The sequence below is a fragment of the Lactuca virosa genome, chromosome 3 (assembly GCF_052849685.1).
Source record: "Lactuca virosa cultivar CGN04683 chromosome 3, Lactuca_virosa_CGN04683_v6, whole genome shotgun sequence".
Lineage (NCBI taxonomy): Eukaryota > Viridiplantae > Streptophyta > Magnoliopsida > Asterales > Asteraceae > Lactuca > Lactuca virosa.
In genome coordinates, this window is record NC_136428.1 from 14717673 (window position 1) to 14738003 (window position 20331).

A 20331-nucleotide genomic window follows, 5' to 3' on the forward strand; every position below is an offset into this window, starting at 1 on the left:
TAACATGGCTCTGATACCAGTTTGGATTTGTAATGTGGGATTTTTTGTATGTGGGATTTTAAGAAGGGATTAGATATAAAAATTGTAAAGTGAAAACTCATTAATCAATAAGTGTTTTGGAGTAGGAGTATTACTTACTTAGATAGAAACTATTCAAGTCAGCCTGTGTCATCCGTTGGTCTGTGTGGTTGCTTTCCCAGTTGGCCTCATGCCTGCGGTACTGTTGACCATCGTCAACCTGACACTCTGTCACTTACAGGTTTCATGAATCTATTTTGTATGATTACTCAAGTATAACAAAACATGGTTTTATTGATAAAAGAGCTCCCGAAATGGGAGTACTCTTACAATATTTTACATCTTCTCCCTTCTAAGGGAGATTTTACTCACAAGACATTAAAAATTTATAGAATAGGGAGTGTTTTTCTTGCCCTCGTTCTTGCGATATCCTCTAATGAAAACATAACTCTCAATTTATAGATACATTGAGAGGGTCTGGTAATTGCCTACTATGTCACGCATGACGTTTCTATCCACTAACGATTACATTATTGTGGACAGCTGGAAAGCTTCTAATAATGTAGGAGGCATTATTTTCTTGAGTGGCGGGGGCCATTTGACGCGTGAAGCATCTTTCTTTAAGATGGTGAAGATTTGTCATCTTCAGAGAAGGGACCCTCCTTTGTCATGGAATCATTGCAATTGCAGTAGTTGCAATGATGGTCTTCAAACAACTGCTCCGCATGCTTACAGAAAATTTGTCTTGTAGTGGTAGATGCATCAAAGTTGTTGTTCATGAACTGTTCTCCGAATTTGGATGCTCGTTCAAGGTCTTCGTTGTTGGTGTTGCCATAGCTCCAACTGGTGATTATACAGTGTGAATTTGTATAATTAACTTTTTTCTTTGATCCTGAGTTTATCTCAATGATCTTTTTAGAAATTCTTCTAAGGCCGTTGATACGATTTTGATGAAGGATTTCTTCGAACGGGAGATCTTTGTCTTCCGTGGGTCGAGATTGTTCGATGTCTTTTTTGGCTTGTGCTAAGCCAATTTCTAGATAGTGATAGGGGGCAAGTGTTGCTCCTTGAATCCAATCTGGAAGAGAGGAGATGACTCTGATATAAATTGGATCATCTCTTGCTTTGAGAACTTTCTTTCGGAAGTTCTTAATGGTTTCTATCATGCTGGATGGGAAGAACTTTATTTCTTGCAAATTGCAGCTTGGATAGATGTTGTCTATTAATCATGCTGAAAAGGCTTGTTGGATTAATCTTGGATCTGCTCCATCAAGGAAGTTGTACAGACTTTTGGTTTTCTTATCTGTTGTGAAAAATCTCTCATGGATAAGATCTTCTGGGCATGCCGCTCTAGCTTTACTCCAGATTATTCTGAAATCTTCAAAGGAGATTGCAGGGTTGTTGGCTTTATATTCGACGTCATTTGGGATGTAAAATCTTTGTTCTCTGTGTTCTTCTTTGATCTTCCGGACTTTCGGCTTTAGAAGAGGTTTTTTGGGCAGAAATAATCCTTTCTCCAATAATTCCTTCTTGGGTTATATTGGTACCCGAAATTTGTTTTTCTTTAGAACCCTTTTTCTGGGTTTCAAGAAAACTTGGTTTTCCTTTACTAAAGGCTTCAGTAACCTTTTTTACAATTACCATATCGTTGTTAAGATGAAAGGCAATTTTATCTATCCATTGTATAAATGGTCCATAGACTTGGCAGAAGTTGTTGCCAATTACAACATCAATTCCTGAGTCTTGTTGATAAATAGTGGGAACGTTGAAATGTTCTCCTGAAAGCTCGAGATTAATGTTTCTCCAAACTTTATTAATTTTTATAGTGTCACCATTTGCAATAGTAGGGACAATTTCTTTGGGAGCATTTTCCCATAGTTCATCTGGAATGATGAACTTGCTTGCAAGACATAAGGATGCACCTGTGTCTACAAAACAGTGTACCCTAAATTTCTTATATCCTTTGAAGTTAAGGAAAACAGAAACATAAATAGAGTTTGGATTAGTGAGATTCATGAGAGAATCATTATTTTTCTGGAGGTTTGCACAAAATTGGTTAACCTCACCCGTCTTAAAAGTCGGAGTCTGTTTAAGGCTATTCTGAGTCATCAGTAGTTGTTTCATCTTTTTCTGAGGATGACGAGGAATTAGTATCAACATGTAGAATGAAAACACATTGTATACCGTCGTATTCTTCTTCAAGAGCTTCATAGCCTCCGTTATTAGCGGCTTGTAATACTTTGACCTTGTCAGGGTACTTTTTCCTATTTGGACATTCATTAGCGTAGTGTCCTTCTTCGTTGCAAATCCAACACCTGCATTTTTTCTTTCCTTGCGGGCAGGAAGTATTCTTTTTAGGTGTTTCTTTCGAAGATTTTTTGAAGTATTTTCCTGGAGAAAATCTTCTCTTTTTCTTCTTCCAAAAAGATTTGTATTTCTTTTTGTTTTTATCTTTATACTTTTTCTTAGTATAAGTTTTTCTACCGATATCAAAATCTTTGAAATCAGATAGAATGTTACAACAATCCTTGCTTATAGTTTTAAGCTTTTGTTGTTTATACCTGTCTTGACATATTCTGTCAATTTCTTCTTTTACAATTTTTGTTGCATAAGAAAGACTGGTTTGCTGAATTTCTCCAATGGCTTCTTTTTTCCATCTTTCAGTACAGATTTCTCCAATGATTGGTATTTTCATAAGATAAGCAGATATCCATTGTGAATATTCACATCTCTGTGGAATATCATAAAGATATGATTCATATCTACATGTGTATTTGTCAAGGAGACAAATATCATGTAACTGGAGTTTTGTCATTGATACTCTTGCTATGTCGACTTTCTTATTTATAGTGAAGTCTTTATTGGAGACATAATCTAGTCCTAAGAAGGTAGTGTAAATGACATTTATAAGATTATCAAAAAGGTCTAATCCATGTAATTCTTCATTCCAATTATTATTTCTAAGGAATTTTTGCACAATTCCATCAGTCTTGTGTTCTAAAAGTAGGAGAACATTTTTTGCATTTCCAAATTCATCTGGGTTTGTTTGTAAGACTAGTGAAATCTCAGTAACCCATTTTTCTATAACTCTTTCTCTGAGTTTTAAGTCCTGGATACAATCAATATTTAGGACATTGATCGTATTGGGTCCTTTACCACTATTTGGAATACCATTATGGACAGGCATTTTGAACTCATAGTTCTTTTTCTTCTTTCTCTCGCCTCTGTTTGCGGCCATATATGAAGATTCTGCTTCCATTTCTTCGTTGCTATCTGAGTATTCGAACTTGACAGCGTTTATGTTAGGATTGTCTTCCTGTTCTGATTCGGTATCAGGTTCATTTGCTTTAGCTACTTTAAAGTATTGATCAAAAAGTTGTGGCTCTTTTTGATATAGTTCTTCGCATTCTTCAGTTTCCAAGGATAGAAGCTGAATGAGTTTTTGGTCAGGTTTATCATAGTCTTCATACTGAAGATTAAAGAAATATTTCTCGAGCTATTCGGAGACTTTTTCTTTCATTGTTTCTCCTTCCTAAAGATATCAATCTTTTGGGAGTCTTTTGAGCTACCTAAGTCTGGGTTTCCAATACTAGGATTGGGAGGTGAGTATTTCTTAAGTCCTGAGTATTTTCCTGGTTTGGTTTTTTGATCTATAATGGAAATATTCTTGATGTGTTCAAGAATGTCTTTATTACAAGGGCAAGAATCAATCTTTTCAGACAACTCTTTAGTAATGTCTACAATAATTTTTGCAGATGCAACTTCTAACTGGTTAGTGGTTACGTATTTATTGACTGTTAAGTCAAGGTTTATGATCAGCCCAACTATTTTTCTTCAAGGAGGTTGATCGATCTATTGGGCTCGGTTAAGCTCATCCTATCAGTTGTTTTAACTGGTCTTGTATACTAGTGATCTTAAGGTTGGTTTCCTTAAGAGTGCCTTCAATATTTGCCCTTCTGGCAACTTCTTCCACAAACTGATTATTTTTTAAAGAGTTTTCTAGGAGGATAGAATGTTTATCAATAGATTGGGTTAATTTAATAGTAAACCTATTTTGTTTTTCGATTGTTTCGAATAATTTTTCAAAATCTTTTTTGTCAAGATTATTTTTAAGGAAAGCTAAATCACTTTTAAATTGGTTAAAAGGTATTTTATTTTTTGAAATATTTGTAGAAATATCTTTTGAAACACCAAGGTAATGACTTATTTTTGAAGTCTTTAAAAGACATCTTGCAATGATCTGGTTGAGATTATTGCAATGATTTACAATTGTTTGAATACCAGCTTTTCCAGAAGTAGAGAAAACGTATTCTTTCTTGTCAGCATTGTCGTCAAGAGTTTTAATTTTGACTGTTTTACCTTTTTTATAAAAATGAGGAAAATCTATTTTATTACTCATTTACAATCTCAGTGATTTGTTTGATATTTTGACGTAGGCTATCAATTTTTAAAGACATGTTTCTTATTAAGTTACTATCTTTTCTTTCTGAGCTTTCTCCTATGTGAAGTGAATCCATAGAAATTTTTGGTCTAAGAGTTTCTCCTAGAGCTTTTTTGTTTCTAGCTATGTTTAAAACCCAAGAGTTTTCTTGAGGATTTATGTCGCAGAATTGCTTATCTTTGACATGGCCGATTTCTGTGAAGACGTCGTTAAGTTCAACATACTCGTCTTTCTTGTAGTCTATGCTATGGTGACTATTGGTCAGGGCATATCCTATGAGATAGGTTATTGTGAATGGTTTATCACCTGGACTCATAAGGTCACTTCTCTCAAAGTGATGTATAAAAGATAAGGTTTTATCTATATTTGCAGATTTTAAATCCAGAGCAAACTTTGGATAGACTGAAAACATAAACTTTTGGTAAGCAAGGTTTCCTTTGGCAGCACCTAAGATACAGTCCTGTCGGTCAGTGATTCTATTGTCAATTAAGGTACCAGTTTTTATGGGAGAATTTATTCCTGCTTGGAATTGGGATTTTATCAAAATTTTTACAGCTCCGATATGAACCATTCTTATTTTTTATCTAATCTCAACTGGAATATTTTTCAAGTTATTGTTTATTTGTTCCTTAGTCAAAAGGGGTAGGAAAACAGCTCCTATTGTATCTTTTATGTCTACAGACATTTCTTTAGTACTAACAAAGTGGAAAATTTCAGTTTTCCTCTTGAGAGGGTTTAAAATACTAAGTTTAGAAGGAACATTCTTGAAAATGTTTTCTTTCTTTATTTTTAAATCTGTTTTCTTAACTCGAGAGAGAAGGTCTTGTTTTATTAAGAGATTTGCATGAAAGCCGTCTTCATCCTCAACATAAGTTAAGATTTGTTTTTCTTCTGAATTATTTTCTTCAGAATTGTTGAAAATTTCTTTATTCATTTTAAGAGATGCTTAGCAAGTCAAAATCCTCTTTCTGAGTTCTGAAACTGAGTTTAAAGCTCTATCAAGGTGTTCTTGATATGTTTTTGCCTGTGAAGGAGATACTTACGTATAGTAACCATGGTTGGTATATATTCGTGAGTATGTTTATTTTGTGCTTGTAGAATTCTGAAATTTATATGCACTAAATTTTTCTTATTATTGAAAATCATTTCTTTATGATGAGAAATTTCAACCTCGATATTTTGAATTTCTTCAAACACTTCACTGTAAAGTGTTTTATTATAATGTAATGCCATTTTTAACAAGGCTTAGATTGAGACCTTAATAATCTTTAGTCAAGAATATATATATATATATATATATATATATATATATATATATATATATATATATATATATATATATATATATATATATATATATATATATATATATGAATTTCATGTTGGATTGGTTCAACTTAAGGAAATTCTATATATTGAGTTCTCAAAATTCGATTATGATTACGACATCCCTCTTCATAGTCAAATTTTGAAAACATGGCAAATAAAAATATTGTAGCAAAAGACTGGTCTAAAATCATGTCTTTATGTGAGACATCATGAATCGTGTCCCATTTTCTTTGGGTACATGATCGATTGCATGTGCTATAATATTTGTCATTTCTAAATTTTCCAAATGCCCAGAGGCATTAAGAAGGGAAAAGGTCTAGAATTGGATATGACTAAAATGATTAAGCAATTGTCGAGGACAATCTAAGGTTTACCAAAGATTGGTTGCTCAGGGACAGTTGGAAGTATAGTGCTAATTTTGGAAGGACCATATTGACATATTCTGAAAAGAGGCATCTCTTGTTCAGAAGTGATAGTCAAAATGAGAATATGGAGTTGTCTCCATAGGTGGAAGTTATCTGTGTAAGATTAGAAAACTTAATGCAAGAAGTATGTTCAAAGAAATGTACTTTGAATATGAGACTTAGTTTCCATGGAGTTGATCTCCATTGGAATACCATATAATGACTGTTGACAAGTCTTTGTGACTTTGTACATATTCATTACAAGAGGGTCAGTGCATATAAGTTTAAAATCTAAACAGATTTCGATAAATGATAGGAATTTGAAATTCTCACATTTTTTCGATAAGGATTTGGAAGTGTGAAATTAGAATCATTGAAATTATGTTCAATTGGTTTATTTCACAAAGTAAGGATCATAGAAAAACATAGAGTGCATACTTGGTGTATGGCAAAGCTATTGTTTTGAAAAACATAGTGTACTTGCTTGGAGCATGGGACAAGTAGTGTTTTTAATTCAAGTATAAAGTTGATAAAACCGAAACAATGAGTAAGAGTAATCAGTATGGTGATAAATAAAAGTGTCTTATTTATATTCATAGGTTTTGATACCATATTGGATTCAATTATTCTTGTGTTTCATTTTGCATGTTTTGACTTCCAGAATAAACTAGGTTATTCTTCCCGAATGACTAAGTTATTCAAACTATCCACAGTCGAACATATGTTGGAAGTAGATATGAATCAAGACTGTCATGGGTTGGCTTGTAGAGGTCTAAGATGTTGGACAAAGCGGTGCTACAACACTCATGAGTGCTCATAAGTTCTGAGTATTGGATTCAACCCGCGCTCATTTGAATCACTTCATGGATTTTATCACGAGTGATCATGAGACGATAATATCTTATATTCTTCAAACCTAGAGATATGAGTTGTTACTATGAGTTGGTTGTACATTGATTGCACGAAAACGCATTGGTAACTCGATGTTATAAAACGTGTCTTTGTGTATGATTCAACAAGTAGTAGAACAAGCCATATGAGTCGAAGTTTATCCATTCCTTTTACCTACGGGATAAAAGCGATATCTATGGGCCCCTCAATGATTTAGTGATGACACATGTGAGTGCTTGGCCAAGACAGGACTGATTTGATTTGTTCAATCAATCAGTCGTCATGAATCGGAAATCGGGAAACAACAAATGGACAGAGAGAATGATTTACAATCCATGTCTCGGTCCATATGATATCTAGAATGGAGGAATATATGATCACTTATCTAATGGACAAGTCATTGACAAAGGTCAGAGATCATCGGCAAGGTCAGAGTTCGACGGAAGCTTTTGAGAGCTACGATTGCCAGTCGGTTCTTGAAGTCATACGCAATGATAGTTTTAGACTTATCCAAGTGGGAGACTGTTGGATTAATGTCTAAGTCCATAACTATAATTGGTAAGACTTGACCCGACCCGGCATGGTCCATTTGGGTTGCATGGCATCATGCATTTGGATAGACTATAATGAGAGAAATAACACTTAAGGTTTGTTAATATATTATAAGTTATAATATATTAATAAGATTATTTAATTAGTATTGATCAAGAATTAATCTAGAATTAATTAAGTGATTAAAAGAAGACTAATTAAATATATGGGTTGATTGTGTAAATCACCCATACTTGTATAGTGGGCTAATGCTCCATGGATTGTCAAGTTGGGCTAAAACCCATAAGATGCTCCATGGATGCTCCATGGTATGTTTGAACCCATGGATCCAAGGAAATGGAAATCCATGACAATTAGGGTTTACCCTAATTGTCACTAACTATATAAGCATCTTATTGTTGACAAAATCGGTCACTAGAGTATGAATATGAGGGCTAGCCGATTTTCATGAAGTGTGTATGTTCTCTCAAGTTATTCCAAGTGTATTTGGTGTTGTGTGAACCATTTGAGGTGTCACACTTGGGGCACTAGGCACTCAAGCTTCATGAAGTCATTCTACATCAAAGAGGTATGTATTCTAACTTGTTATATTTCATATGAATCAAAGTTTTTGTATGTTAGTTAGTATAATACCTTGGATATTCATATTTGCATGTATAATAGAGAAAACATAGATCCAAGGTATTTAGGGTTGCATGTACACTTAGGAGTGTTAGAATGCTCAAAACCCAACACAAACTTGCTCAACCAAGGAGAAAAGTGGGACAAAACTTAGATCTAGCCACAAACAATAATAAAAGTGGAAGCTTTGACACTTACAAGGGTCCAAAAACAATGTGAGGTGATGGTGATGATGATTCCTTGCAAGCCTCTTCAAAAGTTCACCTTATTCTTCTTCTTCTCTTCTTCTTCAAACCAAGAAATGCTCCAAAATGGACAAGAATCAAGCAAGGGATGGAGGTTAGGGTTTTTCTAAGGTGAAAGAGGGTTTGGAGGTTGATAATGAACCCTAAAATGGGTTTAGAGGGACATAAATACGAAGGAAACCCTAAATGATTATGGGCTTGGGCTGCATCAGTTCTCACGTCGTGATCCTCTATGTCTCACATCGTTAGACCAGTCCCGAACAAAATTTTCATGATAACCCATCTCACGTCGTGACCAATCAAAGGTAACGTCGTGAAGCTCCATTTCTTCCAAAATTCGACCTTTTGACTCCTTGAAATCCTAAATCGATCCATCCTGGACAACGGGTGTTACACATAAACATGAACAGGGATAAAATCCAAGCGCTTACAGATATATAGATGTGTAAACCTACAATTGCCTGTGAACTTATCCGCGAAGTCAACGTGTTGGTCTAACCAGACCCGACCTAACCCCTACTATAAATAAAAGCTTCTCAACTTCTAGCGATGATGTGATATGCAAAAAAGCAAAGTGAGTCTAAATCGTGTTATTTTGCAAGTTTGTGTCTCATGTCAGTGTCCTAACTAAACGTGCATGTGGACATGGTTCATCCCTTAACATCCATTAAATCCTTTTAACGCTAAAGGAAAGGAAAGACCTATAAACCCTTCAAATGTTTTGTTACCTACCAATGTGGACAAAAAGAAACAAGCCAACTTGTTAATTTCTTCACAATTTCCAACTTAAATCTCTAAAACAAACAAAATATGACAAACCAAAAATGGAAGACATATCCTTAATTATCCACATCTGGAGTTCTTTACCAAGATCTAATCTTCATTTAGTCAAACAGCAAGAGAAAAAAATGATAAACTGATTCAATATCCTCCTCTCACAATGAGCATAAAGTTGACTCCAAATCAATGCCCTGTTGATCTAAGTTTACTTTCATCGCCAAGAGATTTGGTGACTTATGCTAAGCCAAAGACATTGACTCTAATTGGTACCAACTTATTCCATCTCGTAAGAACATCAATCAAAATGAACTTAAGTCATGTTCGACACACAATATTTGAGAGCTTCTAGCTTTAAAGAAAAAGCTCGAAAAAAGAAAATATTTGTTCGGCAGTAAAAGCTTCTAACTTTTAACAAAAAACTCTTTTATAATTTTGCAAATTCTTAATTATTATTATTATTTTTTAAATCAATGGTGTTTTTTAGATAACTACTTTTATGTAATTAGAAAAAAGTCCATATTGAGTTCGAGAAGAAAGTGAAGGTGAAGGGGGGTGGGGGGAGTTGTTCCGTTATATATAGAAGATGTTTTTTTTTCATACCATGAAACTTGTTGAGGCTTGGTTTATACCAAATTTTAGTTGGTTTTAGACTTGGAGTTAAAAAAAAATAAGGAGCAGTTTGGGCCTCGTCATCTCTCCACCAGTTTTTATACAAACTAACCGGTTGATCTTCTTGTTAAATCCACCCGGTTGAACATGTTTCTCTTGAACCGCCTAGTTGAACATGGTCAAAAAACCATATGGCTTTCTATTCTAGATTTGTCATGTTGTAGATTGATTTGGTTCAAGTTGAGCTCAAGCTATGCGAAAGTATTATTGAGCCAAACACGACTGCATGATTATTGGAATATATTCTACTCAAGAAGCTTGCGAACTTAGTTATATTTACACATTTAAGTCGAGTTGAAATCGAAAGTGTCGACTAATTTGTCAAGGCTTTTATTTTTGCATGAGGCGAATTTCAAGCTTGGATATTTGACTCGACTCTGACTCCTTTACACTCTACAATTACGGGTATATAATAATAACAGATAAAATCATATCTTGATAATCTTGGAAATTAGTAAAGAGGGTACACTTAAGTTGTAAGAGTGGAAGGTGTAAAAATAACAGATTTATATTTTTCAAGAGAAATTAAATTTATTCCTGCATTTTATTCCTACTCCTCCTCCTACCATATCAAATGATGACAAATAGATTAAATTAGTATTAATTTCATTAAATGTGTCATTAAATGTGACACATGTTAACATTTGATATGATAGGAAGATGGATAGAAATAAAATGTAGGAGGATATTTAATTTCTCATTTTTCAATGATTCAAGGCATCCAATCATCAGTTATCATATTGGACCGTCTTATCCGTTATACTGTTGCAAAATCCAATGCGAGACCAAATAGCATGTCACAGACCTTATTTGGGTCGTTTGACTCGTTTCCAAACCAAAGTAAAGCCGAAAACTAAAATATAGAAACGAGTTTCATTCATCATATAAACTAAAAACGATTACATAAAACATCTAAAACTCTTGTTACCACAAATACCATTATATATAAAAACGTTCAACATTATTTGTTACATAAAATTTACATTGGTCCAAGAAGTTGACCACCATATTACTTAGAATTCGTCAACCTCAAACTGAAATCCCAGAGTTTGTTGGCGAGTTCAGGGTCTTGAGCAAAGTTGCTTGCTTTAGACAAGTTGCTGTCCGCAAAATACTGGCCACTAACGCCCTTTACTTGTGGATGCAGCGCCACATAGCATGTAGTTGCAGCCCCCTGGATTCACATAAACCACAATTATAACTTATATTTAATCATCTTTGATAAAAAAAAAAGCAATGAATAAAGCCGAACAAGTGGAAAATTTAAGAAACCTGTGGGATGTTCTTCAAGAAACGGTTGAATATACCATAGAATACAGCTGCACCAACACAAGTTTATGATGGTCAGAATGAAAGAAGATATATATTTAATCTTTGGGGAGTAAATAAGAAACTGGATGTGAAATTAGGGGTTGAGTACCATTGAAACCACCACTGCGTGCAAGGTTGGTGGCAATAACTCCAGGGTGCACAGCATTTGCAGTTATTTTCACACCTTCTTCCTGAAACCTCCTTGTCAGCTCTTTCGCATGCAATGCATTTGCAAGCTTTGATTGCCCATAAGCTGAGAAAGCGCAATAGCTGTATCACAAATCACCAATAAACACCATATGCATGTTAATTCAATGTTTATAGAATTTAATGAGATGCTTCCAATCTTGAAAGAAAATAAAGGTTTACCTCTTCTCATCATTGATCTTATCAAACCTGATTCCTTCTTTGTATGTCATCCTATGAATCTCTGATGAAAGAATAACGATTCTTCCTTCTTTCCCACTTTCTTTCACAGTTTTTTTTATTATATCCAACAACAAGTTTGTCAAAAGGAAGTTACCTAAATAAACAAAACAAACCAAATTATTTATGTATGTCCCTTTCTGCATCTGAAACAACATATACAAGTAGTATGGAGATCATGACACATACCAACATGGTTGGTTGCAAATTGCAATTCTATCTTGTCTTTGCTAAGAGAGAAGGGAGGAGTCATAATCCCTGCATTCAGACTTTTCAACACCACATATCAATAGAATTATTAGTTCATTTGCAACATCTCAACTTATAACTAAGTAACTAACCACAAAGGAATGTTTTAAATGATGAGATTGTCTTACATTAAGATGTTCAAAGGATACCCCTTTGAACGATACTGTGATGCAAACTGTCGCACAGATTGCATTGAGCTGATATCTAATTCCATCACATCAAGTTTTGCATTTGGGATTTTCTCAACAATGCTTTCTTTCACTTTTTTACCAGATTCAAGGTTTCTGACTGGCATAATGACATGTACCCCACGTAAGGCAAGCACACGTGTGGTTTCTAATCCGATACCACTCGTTGCTCCTGAAAGTCATATAAAATATGGGTGTAAAAGGATTGAATATGGATTAATGGATCATGCGCATATTTGTTTTATTAGAACATGTTACACGCAAATATGGTTCATAATATGAACGTATCCCTACTTTATAGTGCCGGTTCTCACTATTAAAGTTCAAATAGATTAGCGTTTTAACTTCGACATCAATAAAAATCGTCCAGTTATAGCAAACAACTGACAAATCACTGATTCATATGAACCGTTTATAAAGTTCATCATGAAATAGTCATTCAGTTGAAAATGTTATGGCTTATGGGTTAAATCGATGTACAGGAAAATAGTTTCTGCAAATTGACATTCTTTCTAACTCCTAGATTGACGATACACTTAGCACAACCAAACCATCAACAGTTTTGTTTTTACTTTTTTCCAAATGGTTGATTGAGGCCTATCACTGAACAATCATTAAAAACATAAGACTCGGGAGAAGCAATATCATATATAGTAAACAGAGGTCAGAGGACATGAATACAGCCACACACATGCATTAGAAGTAAGATTACCAGTAACAATGGCAGTGAGGCCGGTTCCATCAACTCCTTTAGTAACATCTTCAGCTGTAGAAGAAGCAGCAAATCCAGATTTTCCCGTGCATATTGAAATCCATGTCATTTTTTCCACTTAGAAAAGATTTTGTAGAAGATGATATCAAGTTGTAATAAAAACTTGCATCAAAGTACCACTATATATAATGTCGCAGAGCATCAATCAAAAAAGAATATAATGACTGGGGCAAGCGATTGAATGCGCGGGCCACCCCAGATTCCAGAACCCGGTGCCTCCACTAGCCGCCGTAAGTGGATATTGAAAAATATGTCCAAATTTCCCGGCATCTTGATGAACAGGGGTTATGACTTATGACGTTATCCAACTTTAAGTCAGCAAACGGCCCCATCTTCCGTTAATGACTACCGGCGGCGACCTTGGGTTGGGACCAAATATGCTAAATGACCCTCCTCGCCGCAGTAAACCTGTTGCGACAAAACAGGGCTCCGGATCTTAATCTCCCTGTTGATGACATCAATTAGTTGAACGTTCACTTTGTCTGACCCAGCAAAAGCATTGCCTGCATACCCAACCACTAGGCTATTATTCATCCAACTGAACTGAACAGAATCTGCTCATACTCATTACACTCCTCCTCGACGGCCCTAGCTCTCTTCACACGAGGGGACTCCTGATGAAGCTCGGTTGACTCCGTGGTGGTTGTGCTTGTGCGCACAACACCACAGAAATTCCCAATGAATGTGCTTGTTCTCGAGACCCCAATCGTTTGAAATGTAGTGAACGAGGGAATTGGGGATCTTGTTTTTCGTTCCCCAACCAATTTGTCATATGTCAAAATTTGGTCCCTGGACTTTTTATTGTTCTTTAACAAAACTCTTAGGTTACCAACAAGGGAACAACTCTATTCCAATTTTTCTAATTAATGTGTTTTGATATTTTAGGTCCAGATCTAAGCAACTACGTTAAGTCAAGGTTATGTTTAAGTTTCCAAAACTAATCCCCTAATCTAATAAATAAGTAGAATTTGTACACGTGGCAGTCAAATAGCACCCCCCAATCGAATTTTCCCACTCTTTTTCATAATGTTAATTTCTGATATTGCCCTTCATTAAACACATCGATTGCTTGATTTGTGCACGTCAATTTGATTGTTTCCTGCAACATTCAAACAAATGGAAAGTAAATAATCATTATTTAATTTAAAACGATAAAGATATCTTTCAAATATATCATGCTTATCAATTCCTTAAAAAACGTAAGTTACCTAATCAATTTATTTTAAATACATTATCACGGTTATTTTCATTCACATGGAATCCAAATTTCAGAGCAAAAGAGAACGTAATATCAAATCTTGAAGTCGCCTTCTATTATTCTTTTAGGTATGCTATTAAAAGTTTTTGTTATGATTATTCAATGTGTTTCATCTTGAAGTCGTCTTCGATTTGTTTGTATATGTACCTGTTACTGTGTGTATATGTACATCTATTTGTTTGTATGTGAATGTATTTGTCACTGTTAGTGTATGTATATATTTGTAATAGCGATGTAGTATATTGTTTATAGTCACTCTTTATGTCAATAGTTTAAACATTGTATATGTATCTGTTACCGTGTGTGTATATGTACATCTATCTGTTTCTATGTGAATGTATTTGTCCTTGTTAGATTAAGGGATTAAAAAATTTTGTTGTCATTCCTTGGGTTATTACTTTATATATGGAAATGGATTCAATAACATGCAAACAGTCAAATTTTGCAAGAGTTTTGTATTAACTTTTTATCAAATAAATCAATTTCGGTGTATTCACTTTTTACAGTGTGTATATGTACATCTATCTGTTTGTATGTTTGGTTTGTAAGTTTGTTTCTTTTTTTCCCTGATTTCTAATGAGTCATTTCTTTTATTTCCATCTTTATCTACAAATGACTCTTTTGAGCCTTTGTACAATGTTTTTGAGAAAAAAAAACAGCTGAGAGGTCATCAGATTTACCCTTGATGAGTTGAAATTAGCCATGGCATGTCATTATTAATGAAATCGAAAATTTGGGTATGCTTTGTTAATTTGATATACTGATTTATTCATCAAATTACAATTTTTTGTTGTCATTCCTTGGGTTATTACTTTATATCTGGAAATGGATTCAATAACATGCAAACATTGAAATTTTGCAAGAGTTTTGTATTCACTTTTTTTCAAATAGATGAATTTCGGTGGAGTTATGTATTCACTTTTTATCAAATAACGAGTGTTTAAAATCATAGGAAATGATACCCTTGATTGAATATAGATGTACTTTGCAGATTTCGATAAACAGAAAGTGAATGTATATGTAACAGTATGTGAAACGATAATGTTTTCCATCTATATATGTGATGTAATATGTTTTTAAAAAAATATCAAGATATGTTTTGCAATGACTATTAATAACAGTTAAGGACAATCGTTATCGAATGTTGGTTTGTTTCTCAAAGATCCGGTTTTTTCACATGGGCAATTGTATGTTGCGTTATCTAGAGTTCAAAGCAGAGAGGAATTGAAATTATTAATTTTAGATAAAGATGGTAGACTCACAAATAAAACTTCCAATGTTGTTTATAAGGAAGTTTTTCGCAATTTATAACCAACTTTTCTGTAGCATCTTTGACTCATTTTTAGCAAAGCACATTTCATCCATCATAATAATTTATTTATTTATAATTACGTATTGTATTTTTTTATGTTAATTTCATTACATACATCTTTTGTTTGTTTTGTATCAAATCAATTTCGATGTTGTTTTAGGTTTTTTTGTCATTATTTAAACGTATGTTGCATTATATAAAGTAATGACTTTTATAAAATATGTGGATTTACATTTGTAATTAAATACTTAAAATTTACAAATTTACTAAAAATAGAGAACATATCTTAAGAAAAACACCAACATTGAACGGATTTCAAGGTTATAGCCAGTAAGCCTAAAAAAGAAACACATGACGCAGTAAATCAAGTTAAGTTTTGAAAAAAACAGATGAAAACAACAACAATTTTTATTAATCTAACTGTTAGGAATCGGACCGGGTACACGCAGCGGAAACACACTATCACACACTCACAAACGAAACGAGAAAATAAAGCAAGAAGAACACAAGAATATTACGTGGTTCGGATTCGGTACAAATCCTACATCCACGGGCCGCAACTAGAGATTTTATTATTGCTAGAAGATTACAGTACAAGTTGGTACATCTACAAATGAATGATGAATGTTCTATTTATAGGCAAAGAGCCGATGCTTAAGGAAATAAAGAATGAATGCATTCCTTTGCTTTTCCTCCAAATGAGGTGTTCCACATTCCTTTGTCTGCCATTTGCTTTTCCCTTTTTATTGCTTTGTGAGTTGGAAAAGACACCAACTACCCAACAATCTCCCACTTGGGGCTTTGAACAACTCAGGCTTTTTCTACCATCCAACTCTAGCAACATTCCTCAGTCACTTCAGTAATCTCTAAACCAGACAAGTCTTCCAAGCTTCCTGTTCCCAAGAACAAGCTAAACTTAGTCTCATTTCTCTAGTTGCAGCCGCCCCTCATCATCAAGTACAAGAAGGGCCAGTTGAAGCTCCCACTAGCTCCAACTCAGCCGTGGCTAATCCCGCCACCGACTCATCCTCTGTCTCAACCGGTTTGGACACTCCACCGGATCCAGAGATACACCGAGGACCACTAACACTCTCCAAACTTAGCAAACTTCCAACAGGAGAGAATTTTTCAGTCTTAGTCTTCAAAACCCAACGGCTCTTTGTAACTGTACCCGGAACACGCCCCGTGCTCCCACTGTCACAGAATCTCCTGACTGGTTTAGACTTTCCGACTCGTTCAGCTAACATACCATTGGCTCCAGAATTCATGTTTGAAAAATGAACTCTCTTAGCCGTAGATTTAGCGAACCAGATTTTGTCTTGCTTAATAGGGACGGTCATACTTCCCTCAGCAGGTACCTCAACCATATACAATGACCCACACTTTATACCATGAGCAATCACCGAATTACCATTGACCACCCTCCATTTACCACCACCAAACCTTACTTCCAGTCCTTGTTTATCCAGCTGACCAACAGAAATCAATTTCTTTTTCAGCTCCGGAATCACCCTGACATTCTTCAGGTTCCATGTAGTTCCCAATGAAGTAACCAGATCAATATCTCCTATGCCCGTTACTTGAAGCATCTCGTCATTTGCCAACCGTACCTTCCCAAAATCTCCTTCTTTTAGATTCACCATCGTTTCCCCGTTGTCCATGGCGTGAAACAAAGCCCCTGAATCCATGACCCAAGAGTCTACAGAACTTTCCATACTGAGTAACAATGCATCATCCCCAGAAAAATTCTCAGCATCAGCAATGTTCAATTCTTTCTTTGGACATTGACTCTTAACATGTCCCACTTCTTGACAGTTCCAGCATTTCACATTCTTCAAAGTTCTAGAAGAACTTTTTCCCCGACTCCCACTGCTCCCACTATTCCTGCTATTCCCTCTACCTCTTCCGACATTTAATAAATCAGAAGAGGAAGATCCACCTTGATTCTTGCGTCTGATATCCTCGCCTAGAACCAAATCTCTAACCACTTCAAAAGTCATACCACTGGTCCCCACGGAACTCGTAACAGCAGTAACTGTTCCGGACCAGCTATCAGGTAGAGAAGCTAGTAGCAGCGAAGCTTGAGTCTCATTATCAAATTTAATTCCCACAGATGATAATCTGGACAGAATTGAATTTAGATTGTTAATGTGAACCGTAACTAAGCCTTCCCCATTCATCCTTGTAGTGAACAACTCCTTCATCAAGAACACCTTGTTAGCCGCCGATGGTTTCTCATACATATTTGACAGAGCCTCCATCATACCACGCGCCGTGGTTTCATTCATGATGTTGAAAGCAACGCTCTTCATCAACGACAATGTAATAACCGCCTTGGCTTTCTTGTCCTTTGAGTTCCACGCATCTTCAGCAGCTTTTTCCATTTTCTCCGGTTTGTCTCCGAGTACCACGTCCAAGTCTTTCTGACATAGCAATGCTTCTAATTGCATTTTCCACCAGCTAAAATCAGAACCATTGAACCTTTCGATTATAACCTTGTCTTCAGCCATTACGGCAAACAAAAAAAATAAGGTACACTTGTGTGTGACAGAAAAACGATCGTACCCTCCAAAACCTCGCTAACCAGGCTTTGATACCAGTTGTTAGGAATCGGACCGGGTACACGCAGCGGAAACACACTATCACACACTCACAAACGAAACGAGAAAATAAAGCAAGAAGAACACAAGAATATTACGTGGTTCGGATTCGGTACAAATCCTACATCCACGGGCCGCAACTAGAGATTTTATTATTGCTAGAAGATTACAGTACAAGTTGGTACATCTACAAATGAATGATGAATGTTCTATTTATAGGCAAAGAGCCGATGCTTAAGGAAATAAAGAATGGATGCATTCCTTTGCTTTTCCTCCAAATGAGGTGTTCCACATTCCTTTGTCTGCCACTTGCTTTTCCCTTTTTATTGCTTTGTGAGTTGGAAAAGACACCAACTACCCAACACTAACGTGCAATCACCATGAACGATTAAGAAGCAGTAAAAAGTAAGGGTTTTAAAAATCTCCATTTGTAGTTAAATACTTACCATTTATTGTGTAATTAAATACTTACAAATAAAAAAGTTATTTAAAAGTACTATATAAGTTTTCTAACTTAATGATATATTATTTATTACATAATTAAATTTTAAATTCTATTTAACATTATCACCCGCGGGTCCCACGGGTTTTCACCTAGTAACTAATAAGATTTGCCCGTCCATATACCCCTTTTTTGAATTTTAAATTGATTTTCAATAATATATTTAGGGTTCTCTAATAGTCGTTATTGATTGAATTAAAAACATTTTTTTTATTTTAAATTGATTTTCAATAATATATTTAGGGTTCTCTAATAGGTGAGTGTTGATTGAATTAAACACATTTTTTTATTAGATCCGGTGAATAATAGACATATCAAGACTAGATGACCAAATTAAAATATTGTATTATAAACGGTTTAAATTTGACTAAATTAAATTCAAATTAAATGTATTTATTTAAATATAATTTCTTAATTCTCAATTTTCAAGATATTAACCTAGTTTATCATATAACTATTTGATTAATATTTAATTTTTTTAATCGACTAACTTTAAAAATAATTATAAGCATTATTATTTATATAAGTTAATTATTTTAATTTTTAATTTTTATTATAGAAAAAATATACTTAAAAGTTAAAACTTCTAGCCCTATAATACGAGTTTTACATATTCGGTATGATTCTTCAGGTTGGACACAATTCGGATCGAAATAATAAGTTTTTAATATTCAAATTTTTAGATAGTTTTAACAGAAACTAATTATTAATTTACTTATATTTTTTAATCATTTCTATTGATTTCAGTTACTTAAATAAGAACCAGATAAAACACAAAAAAAAAAAAAAAACATTTTATTCATTTACTTATATTTTTTAATCATTATATATATACTTAATTGTGGGGAGCCTTACCTTTTTGCATTTTCATACTTTTGCCACCAAAGTTTTAGGTTTTTAGCATTTTGCCAATTTAGTTTTACTCCCTCCCTCTTTATCACTTCCTCTTCACCGCCTTTATATTTTGTCCTTTTCCCTTGCTTATATCTTTCCACTGCCATTCTTTTCGCTAAAAGGCAATGTTTTGCGTTGAACCGCCTTTCACTGCAAAACTATATGTTTGAAAGAAACGCATACGAAGAGGCACACACCACCCCCATGGTCGATGCCAGACAATGATTTTCTCCCGTCTCTAGCATCGGCTAGCGTTCGACACCGCCACACACCACCCCCAAGGTCGACGCCAGACGAAGAGGCAGGCGATGAGAAAACCACAGAAGGTAGCAGCGGATCACATCCTTGCCGTCGATTGCCCCCTCCACCGCCGGGGGCTTCCCGATTTCCATTCCGTTTCATCACGTTTAAACAAGGATAAAATCGTTATTATTTCAAAGCTTCTGCTGAAGACTAGGTTTGAATCGGTTTCTCTCCGATGCCTTCTTCCCAATGAATCATCGTCGTCACTGGATTTTCAGGCTTCCAGTGAAGTGGTTCCACCGTCACTGCTGTCTGTTCGGTAAGATTTCCGATAATGTTTCAATCGGTTTCTTTATCTCTTTTCCCAACTGCACCAGATGCTTTGTTTTCCGCCGTTGAAGTAATTATTACCCTTGCACACAACTAGCTACCTGTAAGCCCTAGAATGTTTTATTTATTTGTTTATTTATTTATTTTTTTTATCGCTTTCTCCCCATTGCCTCCTCCAATCGACACTTTCCCGACTCAACTAGGCGTAGTCGGGTGATGTTTGAAGAAACAATTTCGGGAGTTCTTCTCCGGTCGTTTGGTTTTGAACGACCAAGGTATGTGAATTTCTTCTTTCT

At 34.9% G+C, this 20331-nt stretch overlaps 1 protein-coding gene across 1 annotated transcript; it reads right to left on the minus strand.

Annotated features, from left to right (window-relative positions):
- Positions 1–10804: 10804 nt before the first annotated feature.
- Positions 10805–13608, minus strand: LOC145165268 (short-chain dehydrogenase TIC 32, chloroplastic-like). The gene is made up of 7 exons (XM_079083976.1): positions 12837–13608; positions 12065–12296; positions 11877–11956; positions 11631–11784; positions 11371–11531; positions 11223–11269; positions 10805–11124 (listed from the first exon to the last, which is right to left on the minus strand). Exons 1-7 carry the CDS (start codon positions 12943–12945, stop codon positions 10960–10962), a joined length of 948 nt encoding a protein of 315 aa, XP_078940102.1. The 5' UTR covers positions 12946–13608; the 3' UTR covers positions 10805–10959.
- Positions 13609–20331: the final 6723 nt, after the last annotated feature.